Genomic DNA, 13,392 nt, shown 5'->3' with positions numbered 1-13,392 from the left:
ATCCAATAGAGCATCTTTGGGATGTTTTGGAACGGGAGATTCGCATCATGGATGTGCAGCCGACAAATCTGCGGTAACTGTGTGATGCCATCATGTCAATATGGACCAAAATCTCTGAGGAATGCTTCCAGCACCTTGTTGAATCTATGCCACGAAGAATTGAGGCAGTTCTGAAGGCAAAAGGGGGTCCAACCGTTACTAGCATGGTGTACCTAATAAAGTGGCCGGTGAGTGTAATGTCCATGCCTTGATGGGTCAGAGCTGTCTATGGGACCTACAGTGCAGAATATTTTAATTCTCCTGCTGATCGGTGTATCTATATCTACAGCATTATGAGTCTGTCAGGCACACCATCTGCCTGGCTCTTGGAAGACATTTAAAGGCAGAGCATTTAATGGCACCCTAGGTGCGCCCCTACTCTGCCTACTGTCGTCATAGCCCTGGTAATAATAGCCGCAATGTATATTGTAAATTACCTTTCATTACTGACTTCACTTTTTAATTTATTTTCTGAAAAACACTACTGAATTTAATTATCTGACCGTGCGTTGCTTCATTTGCAAAAGATACCGTATAACCTGATACTGTGCATTGCCTGATTTGCAGATGATACCGTAAAACCTGATTTACTAAAACAAAAACTATAACATTCCAGCTGCATAGCTAACACTTTCATCGAAAGACGATTATTGAATAACCTTGAGTGTCTATCCAGGAATATACAATTGACATTCACAATTCACAAGTCAGGATTGTTTATCTTCCCACCAAGGTGACCTCATCAACAGCGAGTGTCTACTGCTAGAACAACAAATTACCTGGCTCCATGTCATTTCCCTGCAACCCACCAACAGTGCAGACGCTGCGCACGTCCATTCTTATAGCCATTAGTATATTTACAAGCACGTATAATGATGTGTAGTGTCTTTCTATAAGGTGAAGTCCATAAACCGAGGGAAAGTAGATCAATAAAGAATGTAGATCAATAAAGCATGCTGGAACCTACAGTCCTACCACTGAAGAAAGCCACCCCAGGATACAGTTTACTTCCCACTTTCCATAGATTACATAGCGAGCATTTAAAAGCATGCATACTATTTATAGCTATGGGCTTTGTAATGTATCTTCATCATTGTAGCACCCTGACTGCCAGAGCTCATAGAAATAAATTATTATTAGTGTCTGTGATTACAATTGCCAGAGAAAGGAGACTCAGGAGTGGAATACATTATCCATTTGTCAAAAGCTCTCCAGCAGACTGTGACTTGCATAAATGGCTTGGATGTGAATCAAGCCCCTAACCGTGAAGGGGATATTTCATCGGCTCAGACACTGGATCAGGATGTGCCTGTGCAGACTGGTTAAACGTGCAGATTCCACAAGACTGAAGGATTTCAGCACCATGAGCTGTGGACAGCAGCAAGAGCAGCATTGACTGGAGGGCAGAGACACAAGCACTGGGGAGACAGCACTACAATAACCAGCTCCTTCACTACACCTCCTAGATCTCTCCACCACAATCTTCGCCAAGGCTGAGGAATGTTACAAGACTGTGGAAGTTCAGTCTGGGAGACAGACAATGCAATGCATTCCCCAGCGCACAGGGTGCCCATCTTGCTTCTTCTAAGGGGATGTTAAAGGGCATAATCACTACTCTATAGGTTATCAAATTTCCATATTCCTACAACAAGTTCCTGCTATGCGTGGAGATAACTGTTCACTATGTTCAGTGGGGATTTACCAAGAATCGACTGTAACTTTATGGCACATATAAGGCTATCGCTTCTATATCAGCAATAATCCAGTCTTTGCAATTGTGCTTCAGACCTGAAATCAAACCAGAAAATGGTAAGTTACTGAAATATCATGTATGTTTTATGGATATAGCAGGCTTCTACCGTGGAAGTTAAACTACATTTGCAATGTTCATGGTTCTGATGTGTAACTCAACATTTACTATAGAAAATATCAATAATACATTGTTGTCAACTAGGTTGAAAAAAGATTTAGGACCTTTTATGCTCGGTGATTCTCAATTCATTTTACATTGTTTATTGCTAGATTACAGGTAATCCATCCTACCATCACTCAGTTGTCCCAAATGTGGGATTTGGCTCTGCTATACTTGTATATATTATACACACATTGGAATGATAAGCGACGTAAAAGCATTGTATTGTTGGTGCTTGGTTTTGATTTGCACCAAACATGCACAGTTGTTCTTTTTGCACCCGCTGAACACTTTGAAGACAGTGGGCAGAACAGGATGGAGATTAAGATGGGTTGGGCTGGGGTGGGGATACCATGGCCTGTAAAATTTACTATAAGAAAACTGGCTTAGCTATAGCTGAAATCTACACCAGCCGCTGGCTAGTGTAAATTTCAATTTCGTGCACAGGACTACCCAAGATGCACCAGGTTAAAGCCTAGTAAAAATTTTGATACATATAATAGTAAGATGTATTTTCTACTAGAGTCTATTACAAGGCGACCTGTCATGATGTATTAACAGTCCTATCTATAAGCTGTGTTTTAGTAAGCTGAATGGTGCTGAATGGATTAATATATAGTATTGGTGGGAAAAGATTATAACTTATCATTTGATTATAACTTATCGTTTCTTCAGTTAGTTCCCGGTTTTTCTATGCTGAGGAGTCCAGTGGGCGGTCCTATTATCTCTGTATGCACAATCATACAGGGAATACTGTCTATAACTATGTAGGACTGCCCACTGACTTCTATCATAAAACCCACATGGATTTGTACTAAATGTTTTCTATATACAGTACCAATCTCTTCAGCTCTTCCCGTTCCATAACCTTCTGCCTGCAGGTCAGAGACCATGTTCATCCTGACAATCCCCCAATCCCTAAAATTGTGTGAATTTTAAGAAATAAAAGATCTCTACAGAAATAGTCATATGATGCTGTAATATGGTAATACCGTATATAAAGTTTCAGAGTGAATGTTACCCAGATTTGTTTCCTGCGTGTTAGACTTTGTGTCCATGCAATAAAAAAAAAAAAAAAAACAAACAAAAACAATTTCCCCCGTGGAGAGGCTGCATAGGACACCGGCGGTTTGCTTCAAAAACTTTAAAACTGACCGCCGAGAAGCCGTCTCCTGTCCAGTTTCCCCGGGGAATAGAACGGAGACCCGGCGGGTGGACAATGGCGCTTGTATGAATGCCCTCTTAGGTGAAAAATCTCTCATATCTCTCATTGCTGTCTATAGTGAGTAAAAGAAAGTTACAAGATTTAACATTGTATATTAGAATACTTCATGGTACAAGTTACCGTCTATTCTAAGTCTCCTACCTGTCTGAAGGACATGTACACTCAGCTCTTGCCTGCTAATGCCACTTGTGTCTGACACTTGGAATTCTCTAGAAAAATCTATTTTCTCGGTTCACTTAAAAAATAGTATTTCCCGCTTAAATGAAAGGTTTATCGGTTTTGGACAGCTCCTTTAGATTACAAGTGTTCTGCTGACAAGCTTGTTATGGAAGGTCCTGATAGTGTGAACCATCTCCGTCAGCGGCTATTACCAGGGGAGCTACTGGGTACATGTTCTAGTGAGGAATTGTATGAGGTCTATTGAAACCAGTGACCATTTATTGATTTCTAGAGACGGCAGTCCTTGACTTGGCTTTTAGCTTTCGCTAATAGAGGTCAGATACACATTCACAACAGCTTTACATCAGAATTAGTATGTCTATAGGAGCTCAGTCACCCTGCTGTTCACTTGCCAAATAGTCATAGTCTGTAGAATGTAACACAGTCACGTCTAGGGGTTTAGAAATAATCCAGAGCATAGGTGATGAAATTGTCACTGACTCAACTAGTCCAAGTAATACAAAAATATAGTACGTCTTATAAGATGCAAAGATAATACCAGACTGTACAGTACTAAATAATATCACACAGTGTTCAAATAACAACCACACAACTGCTGATAGTACACATGATATGGTGCACAACATCATTCAATTGTGTGAAAATAATACTGTCATACAGTGCTGAAATAAAACATCTATACATTGCCTTTATGATAGTCAATTATATTGTCAAATTTCCGTTAATTCCACAACATTGGTTTATGTGTACACACAGTTTATCTGAGGACTTCAGGCCCTGGGTGATCGCTCTTGATGTTGGCTCTCAATGTGTTACAGGGAACAATTTGCATTTGTTTTCTGTCACATGCCGGCCTGTCATGTACCATCAAAAGCAGAGAAGCAAATGAAGTATCATCTAAAAGAAGTTACTCTAAAAGCAATAGAGCGACAGGGGCTGCGGGGTTAGCAGATGCTTTAGGACCCTGGGCCCAAGGGGGTCCATCTTATTACAGGGCCTGTGCACTGTGGCCTAGGAGCTTTAAGTTACAGTATTTCTTGAGTACTCCATCTATAATAACTGATGACATGTATTTCCCTTCCAGTATGGATTCATTAATACCTGCTTGAAGTCACTGGTGATTGAGAAATATGGTGAAGAGACATGGGATTTACTAAGGTGAATTATTATCATGAATATGTCATGCTTATACTGTGGTATTACTATCACTTGATATGGACAATTATTTACTATATTATACCTTTAAAGGGAACCTGTCACCTTAAAAATACTATTCACTTCAGTACACCACAGCTTGGGGTTATTGACATCCCTATTCATTCTGAAGCGTCATAGTCCAGTCTGCAGTCCTATGTAGTGATTGACAGTCGTCCATGTATACAAAGATAGCTGTCAGTCACTTTTAGGGCCGCCCACTAGACACATAAGCTTAGACTATGCAGGTATTTAAGTAACAAAGGCCTCTCTCACATCTGCGTCGGTATTCCAATCAGGGGCATCCGCAATGGGGACCCGAACGGACTACCAAACGCAATAACAAGCGCTGTGGAGTGAAAGCACACGGACCCCATAGACTATAATGGGGTCCCTGTGCTTTCCACACGGTCTCCACACAGAACATGCAGACAGAAAAGTAGTTCACGATCTACTTTCCTGCCCGCATGACTCGTGTGGAGACCATGCGGAAAGCACACGACCACATTGTCTATGGGGTCCATGTTCTTTCACTGCAAACTATTTGTCAATGCGTTCGGGAAGGGGGTCCCCATGCAGACTCCCTGAATGGAATACCGAACACAGATGTGAACCGGGTCTAAGATGCAAGTTATACTGAATAATTTCTTACATAACTATATATCAATCTGCTCCTCTCCTATAACATGCTGTCTACAGAAGAGTCTGTATCTTTAGTGTGACAGACTCTCTTTATATCATTAAAATATGTGCTAAATTGTGTTATTAATCAGCAATATCATTGTATTGTAATGGTTATAGGTCCTACTGAGTCAATGGGGAAAGTGTGGCTGTGTGTATACCAGTTTTCTGATGTACAAAAGTTGCAACCTTGAGTGCAAGGTCCCGATTTGGACAAAAATAGTTTCTCTTTGGCCCATTTACTGTATGCAGCGCACACTATGTCTGAAAATAAGTGGGACATGTGTGTGCGGGGAAGGATAGGGCTTTGTAGCCTGAGAAATGTAACATTTTTGCCACAAAACCAGTGTAAATAACGTCTCTGAAATCTATGCCAACTCCTAGCCATGGTAGATGTGAGCTTCTGGTGCATGGACCAGCCAAGATTAGCCAAAATTATTAAGACATGTACAAGATGTATAAATATAAACTGAACTACATAGAGATGGCTTAAAGTTGGTGGTTCCTCGATATTCTACAGGTGCTGGTGGTGCTGAAAGTTCATGGACATTGATGGTGTTTTAAGTTACATAGTAGAGAGTTATTGGTGTGCTGAAATGTCTTGTATAATACCAGCATTGTTGGTGTGTAGGACACTTGCATATTATAGAGGTGTTGGTGGCGTTGAAGGTTCATAGGCATCATAAAGGTGCTGGTAGTGTTTTGGGCATTTGCATATCATAGAAGTGGTGCTGAAAGCTCTTGTATATTATAAAGGTGCTGGTGGAGTTTTAAATACTTGCATACTTATAGAGGTGTTGGTGGTGCTGAAGGTTCATGGACATTATGGTCGTGGCCATAAGTGTCGGCACCCCTGAAATTTTCCGGAAAATGAACTATTTCTCCCAGAACATTATTGCAATTACACATATCTATACACATGTTTACTTCCATTGTGTGTATTGGAACAACAGCAAAAAAAAAAAAAAAAAAAAAAAAAATCTCCAAAAAGGAACATACAAAATCATTGGCACCCTCAACTTAATATTTAGTTACCCTTTGGAAAAAAAGATAACTGAAATCAATCACTTCGTATAACCAACAACAAGCTTCTTAGACCTCTCAACTGGAATTTTGGAGCACTGTTCTATTGCAAACTGCTCAAGGTCTCTCATATTTGAGGGGTACCTTCTCCCAGCAGCAATTTTCAGATCTCACTACAGATGTTCAATGTCATTTAGAGCTGGATTCATTGCTGGTTACATCAGAACTCTCCAGCACTTTGTTTCCATCCATTTCTGGGTGCTTTTTGAAGTTCTTTTGTGGTTGTTGTCCTGCTGGAAGACCCATAACCTAGGATGCAAATCCCATTGTGACCCAAAATCCTTTGGTAATCTTCAGATTTCATGATATCTTGCACACAGTCAAGGCTTTCAGTGCCAGAGGCAAGAGAACAATCCCAAAGCATCTTTGAACCTGCACCATATTTGACTGTTGGAACTGTGCTCTTTTCTTTGTAGGGAGATTAGTTACAGTGTCATGGGTTGCAAATTTATTGATTATGTTGTGTGCCATGGACAAAGGAACATCAAGTTTTCTGGAGATGGACCTGTAACCCTGATATTGTTGATATTTTTCCACAATTTTGGTTCTCGGGTTCAGACAATTCTCTTCTCTTCATCCTGTTCTCCATGCTTAATGTGGCACACACAGACACACAATGCAAAGATTGAGTCAACTTATCTCCTTTTTATCTGGCTTCAGGAGTGATTTTTTTATATTGCCCACACCTGTTACTTACCACATTTGAGTATGAACGAGCATCACGTGTTTGAATCAAAGCTATTTACCACCAATTTTGAAAAGGTGCTAACAATTTTGCCCTTCTCTTTTTGGAGTTTTGTGTGAACTTATGTCCACACCATTATGTAACAATTTCCCCTTTTGTCTCAGTTTTTTCTATTGTTCCAATACACAGGCAGAAAAGAAACATGTGAATAACAAAATGTGTAATTGCAATAATTTGATGGGAGAAATACTTCATTTTCTGTTGTGTCTACAGCCATGACTGTATAAAGGTGCTGAGATATTTAGGGAACTAGCATATTATAGAGGTGTTGGTGGTGCTGAAGGTTCATGGACATTATAAAGGTCCTGGTGGTGTTTTGGGCTCTTACATACCAAATAACAACAATAATTTATTAGTTGATTTTATACAAGTTGAAATATCTTCTGTTGAGCATCACATTCAGCGCAGGTGAAGGAATCATAAACTACCTGGTGAACAGGATCCACATTCTCCACTGACTACTTTTCAATATTTTTTTCTAATATGAGTTTTATAAGAGCTTCACTTTCCTGACACCAATCTAAAGCTCTACCTCTGGAGATGGCTGGCATCAGATGTGGTGACAGGCCTTTTCAACTTTGACAAGTAGCCAGTACATAAAAAAAGCCACACTCCAGCACTTTCTGCATTTTACATCATCATGACTCATATAGGGAGTTCGCTTCAATGGCTCAACCTCTGGCAGAACATTTCCATTGTACAATATCCTAGTGTACCACAGGCAATTTATGTGACAGCTTTTCTTTTCCAATATTTTGGCATTAATTCACTTATTTTTAATTGGGTATTGTTAATTGTTTGTGCTCACTGGATGGACTCCATGCAAATTGTTATTGACTACTATAATCCATGATTTTATTTGTATATTTATCTGTAATTCCATATTATTCTGATAGATTTCTCTACCTTTCCAATTCAAAGTATGACAGACCTGCAATGATTCTTCAAAGTATCTCCAGATAAAAAAAAATTACCCAATTTCTGGTGATTTTTGCTGCATTTCTCCGACACCAACATTATCTTACAGTTTTTCAATAAAGTATATCATGATCTCATTTTTATGCTTCTGTACTGTTATATTTTCTTGTATAACTGGGAGAATCTTGTGGGATGTGACGCTTTAGATTTATGCTTTTAATTTGGTGACCGGTATGTATGGAAGTAATTTCATAGATTTCTAGACATTATAGTAAAGTCATTATTATTTCTTGTCTTTTTGGCAGATGAACAAATTAAATTGTTCTTTAGAGTGTTTATACAGAATAGATCACTAAGTTTGTATTTCTGGTTCATATCACGTAAAACAGGGTTAACACAGGAGTGCAAGACACCTTCATGACATACGAAGTTTACAAAGATGAAATTACTTTGCAGTTAGTGGAAAAGGCCTGTCAGATGTTGGGTAAGTTCTTCAAATTCAGTGTTTGATGTTCTTCTTACAGTGTAAGAAACTATATATATATATATATATATATATATATATATATATATATATATATATATATATATATATATACACTCTTCAACAATGAGGTTGCAACACCAAGGAGGACAAGCCAAAAAGTTATTCAAGTCAAGAAAGTTGCAGGTGTCTTTAGGATGTGCTGATGAAATGATAAAGTTTTCAAGCACTTAGCTCCAAGCTATAGTATGTAGATGGGGTATAAAAGTTAGATTGAAAGAAATATTGGATCATGTTGTGTGTGATAATAGTGCGGTGCCTCCTGTTTGTAGATGTTTCAGATATAGCCACTTGTCTCAAACTGAGAGGGGCAAAATCCTTGAACTGAAAGAACTTGGGTTATCATTCCAGCAGATACACATGGTCTGGTGGTTGGGGGATCAATGACCAACTGGAATGACAGCCAGAAGCGCACAGAGACAAAACTCTGCATGGATGGGTCATATGAATGGAAGAATGGCGTGTACTGATCCATTCTGTACTGTTATATTTTAAGCATAAGGCAGCAAAAACCAATAGATGATGTTTGCACAACCTTGGACTACAAGCCAGTTAGATGTTCCATTGAGCTCACTCCACTGCTGTCATGGTGTGCAGCAAGATGGCATTGAATGTAGGAATGGAGGTCTGTCCTCTTCAGTGAGCCCAGCTTTTGTCTCGAATGCAGTGAAAGCTGGAGATTGGTCTGGAGAATATGAGGGCAGCACCATGAAGAAGACTTCACAAGGGAGTATCACACTGTCTTACTTCCGGGAAAATGATGTGGGGTGGGGTGATGTCTGGTAATGTACGTATGTATATTTCCATATGTGGTGCTCTTCATCTATTCTGAATAAATCAAGTTGTTTTGAATATTTTGTTTCCATATTTCTATAATTTGCATATCATTAACATGTTTATTTTTGGATCCTGTGATTACCATAATTCCAAGATTATTCCTTCTTGGGGTTGCAATTACAATGTTGAGGAGTATGTATTTCTATAAATGACTGTATGTGCATACTAGCGATATTCTCTTTTTGTACCTTCTTTGGTAGATTCAGTTCTAGACTACTTTACATCAGGTTGATAAAAATATACTTTCTCCCAAAGCTCTTCTTTTAGCTAAGACAAGCCAGAATAATCCAAGGCACACAGCTACATCCCATCCCAGCAACATATAAACTGTGACATGGCAAATGCAAGGCTATTACTCTGTCATATTCCTGGAGTAGCATGAGCTTTATAGACAGACACTTTGTGTTGGTTTTTCCCTCATTTATAAGTTTAATGCTCCTCTTATTCAGGGGGAGAAATATAATCAGTCAGGAAAATGTAATGTGACAGTCTCCACAGATACAGGAGCTATGGCTGGCCATATAGAGATGTGTTACCTGTTATCAGACATTGATTGTAGTGGAGAGGGAGGGGGTGGAGGAAAATGAGAAGGGCAGTATGCCACGCTATAGGACACCTGCTTTGTGTAGACTAACAGTACATCATTTCTGGAAAAGACAACATTGGGTGGATTACAGGAATTCTGTCCTATGCAATATATAAACGTAACACTTTACACATGGGTATATAGGCTCTGACTGTGGTCCCCAATAATCATGTGAATGAACATAAATAGATATAGTACTCCTTGATGTAAATGATGACTCTCTAATGATTATTGTTGTTTGGAAAAAGTCTACTCTATATATTACAAGATTATTAACTCTTAGGCCCGTTTCATATCTGTATTCGGTATTCCATTTGGAGAGTCTGCTTGGGAACCCCCCGAATGCAAACCTATATGCATAGAAAAGGGGTAAAACCTGTGGATCCCATAGAATTATAGACTCCTCCTACTAAAGGCAGAGAGCTCCCATACTCCTCCTAGTGGGGGTTGCAGGCAGCTAAAATGTTATGCCTTAAACTGACCATTATCTCTTTGGGTTCATCAACAATCAAGGTCACCTTGAGCATTGTAAAATAAAACTATGCCTTTTACATTGTTGTATCTTTTTATGCAGAATTTAATGGATTTTCTTTCATATGTGGCATTTGCATATGTAATGAATGTAGAATATGAATTCTTCTGTAATTGAGACTAAATTGTAATGCACTGTTCCCCAGGTGTTTCGCCAGAGGCTGTTCTACAGCAGTTCGGAGAGTATTTCTTTGAATTCTGTAAAAGGTCAGGCTATGACCACATGCTGAGGACTCTGGGTGGAAATCTCTATGAGTTTATTGCTAACCTGGACGCCTTACACAGTTATCTATCACTATCTTACCAGGTGAAACATATTTCAATGACATATTTCAATGTGCTTGGCTAACAATCTGCTTACTTACTAGCCATATGTGTTTTAGTCCTAGAATTATGAAAGTAAAACAAGAATAAATGTAAAAGTGCAATGTGAATAGTGTAAACCTTTACTCTAGGAGAATTAGAGCACAATGGGACTCCGTCTTAATGGGGTACTTGTCACCATTCCCACCTGGTACTAGAATAGTCTCTGGATTGTTTATCCTTGTGCAGGTTCACATTGTGCATAGATAACAAGGATTTGGGCTCTTTTCCTTAGTGGGTTCCATAGCACCTGTTATGTGTCTATACAAGGGATGGCGAACCTTTTAGAGACAGAGTGCCCAAACTGCAACCTAAAACCCACTAAATTATCACAAAGTACCAAAATGGGAATTTATCATTAAACTGTGCAGATCCACAATTTCGGACAATTACAGAGCCGCAAAATATAGTCATGTAAATGGGGCTTTACAGAGCTTTCAAACAATTAATGTTCACTATTTACATTGTACAGATCTGTTTTATAGGACCGTGCAATGTTATAACCTGTAATAATATCACATGTCTGCTATAAAACAGAAGCTGTGTAATATAAATAGCAAAGGGCCCCCACACAGTCCAATCTGCTCCACAGTGGCCCTCACACAATCTAATTTGCTTCACAGTGGTCACCACACAGTATAATCTATTCCACAGATGGGTGCCCATAAAGAGGGCTCTGAGTGCCACCTCTGGCACCCGTGCCATAGGGTCGCCATCATGGGTCTATACTGTGTATAAAAAGCTCTTAAAGTGGCAAAATGGTTTACATTTTAGTTGTAGTACAATCTAGTACTATCTGTTTTGCTGGCTTAACCTGGGTACGTGTTCATCATTGTCGCACAATTACAGAAATTGTCATTTTGCCACTAAATTTATGAAAGTATAGATTTTAATGAACTGCCTGCAGCAATGTATGGCTGCCGAATATTACCATGGGGGTTATAGCTCCAAATAAAATCCCATAATAAATAATTCATTGGTGATATAGTGAATGGCAGAACAGCTAGTAGTAACTTACAGAGCTACCATGCTAACTCAGAGGCTGTTATGTGTACAAATATACCTATGTACATACTGGTAGCTATGAAGCTGCCAGTATGACTAAAATATTGGCGTATGTGGCATAACAGCACGAAAAAAAAAACAAACAAAAAAAACAAAAAACTGCTTCACCTAGTAATGTTTATGAAAAGGCTGCACGGATACTAACCCCAGACTGCAATGGAGTCAAAAGTGATACCCAATCGAAAAAAATGTGTCCAGCATGCCAATAGTTAAAATCTAACTTTTACTTCTTATAAAAAATAAAAAGACGATCTTACATTGTTCATCCAGGATACAAGAACATTGACAACAGCTTACGCGTTTCAGGACTCCCTATGCTGTCCCTTACTCTTAGCTACAAGTAAGGGACAGCAGAGGGAGTCCAGAAACGCGTAAGCTGTTGGCAATATTCTTGTATCCTGGATGAACAATGTAAGATCGTCTTTTTATTTTTTTTTATATGAAGTAAAAGTTATATTTTAACTGTTGACATGCAGGACACTTTTTTTTTTTTGATTGGGTATGTAGCATAACCCCATACAAAATCACAGAATAATTAATTCACTGGAGGTATAAGGTAATAGCAACTCACTGAGGTACAATATGATCTCAGAGGATATCATACAAATATAAATATGTCATTCCTGATCTTTACTTTTGGGTCAACATATCCTGAGATGTGTAGAGTAAGATGACCAGCAAACATGATTTTGTAAAAAGATGGCCTATATATATATATATATATATATATATATATATATATATATATATATATATTTATTTATTTATTTAGCAACCCCATGGTTGTGTTGTAGTTACAGCGTGCCAAGGTTTTTTTTTTAACATGTCCAGATATTGATAAGGAGCTTTCAAGTCCAAACTTGAATAAAGCTAAGGGTGATCTGGACCCAACTGTAACATATTCTGTAGACACAGTCCAGAGCTTCAATTACTATCCACACCAGAATGAATGCAGAATGAAGATATGTGAGTGACTTGAAGACGGCATGACTTCAGAAATGATTGATCTGAGATTTTCAGAACAATTTTTACAGTTTACACAACACAACGACGAGCAGAATCGAGATGTTGTACTGGAATAAAATGTCCTTAATGGGATAGGTGTGAGAGGAGTCATTATTAGACGGTATATAGAAAATTTATGAAGAAGTGTTAACTATATTAGCCACAAGACTCTGGAAATACTCCACAGCTCTTTAAATGAAAAATTGCCTTTGCATGATAGCAGAATGTATTGTAGGTCTTCAGAGGTCATGCAAAATTTTCTTCTTATTCTTTGTAAATTTTAAACCGTATTTTTGGTTTACAAGTCCTACAGATGACCCATATACCCTTCTCTGTACAGGCCATGAACGCCCCTTCTTTCAGAGTAGAGATGAATGACGATGGCTCAATGCATCTGCATTATTACTCAGACAGAAGAGGACTGTGTCACATTGTTCCAGGTAACACAACACCATGTCATATTACTTGATAAAAGTAACAAGCA

General features: G+C 38.7%; 1 protein-coding gene across 1 annotated transcript in view; it reads left to right on the top strand.

The window, feature by feature from the left end:
• Positions 1-1,265: 1,265 nt before the first annotated feature.
• The window catches only part of LOC142198045 (guanylate cyclase soluble subunit beta-2-like), a 60,089-nt gene continuing 47,962 nt past the window's right edge, over positions 1,266-13,392 (top strand). Inside the window, exons 1-5 of the mRNA XM_075268845.1 lie at positions 1,266-1,848; positions 4,441-4,514; positions 8,367-8,461; positions 10,622-10,782; positions 13,249-13,348. Of these exons, the coding sequence (XP_075124946.1) occupies positions 1,846-1,848; positions 4,441-4,514; positions 8,367-8,461; positions 10,622-10,782; positions 13,249-13,348 (433 nt within the window). The 5' untranslated portion in view covers positions 1,266-1,845. The remainder of the gene's footprint in view (positions 1,849-4,440; positions 4,515-8,366; positions 8,462-10,621; positions 10,783-13,248; positions 13,349-13,392) is intronic.

Source organism: Leptodactylus fuscus, chromosome 3, assembly GCF_031893055.1.
Source record: "Leptodactylus fuscus isolate aLepFus1 chromosome 3, aLepFus1.hap2, whole genome shotgun sequence".
NCBI classification, from domain to species: Eukaryota; Metazoa; Chordata; class Amphibia; order Anura; family Leptodactylidae; genus Leptodactylus; species Leptodactylus fuscus.
Note: the sequence above shows the minus strand (reverse complement) of the source record. Positions and strands in the feature narration are given on the sequence as shown.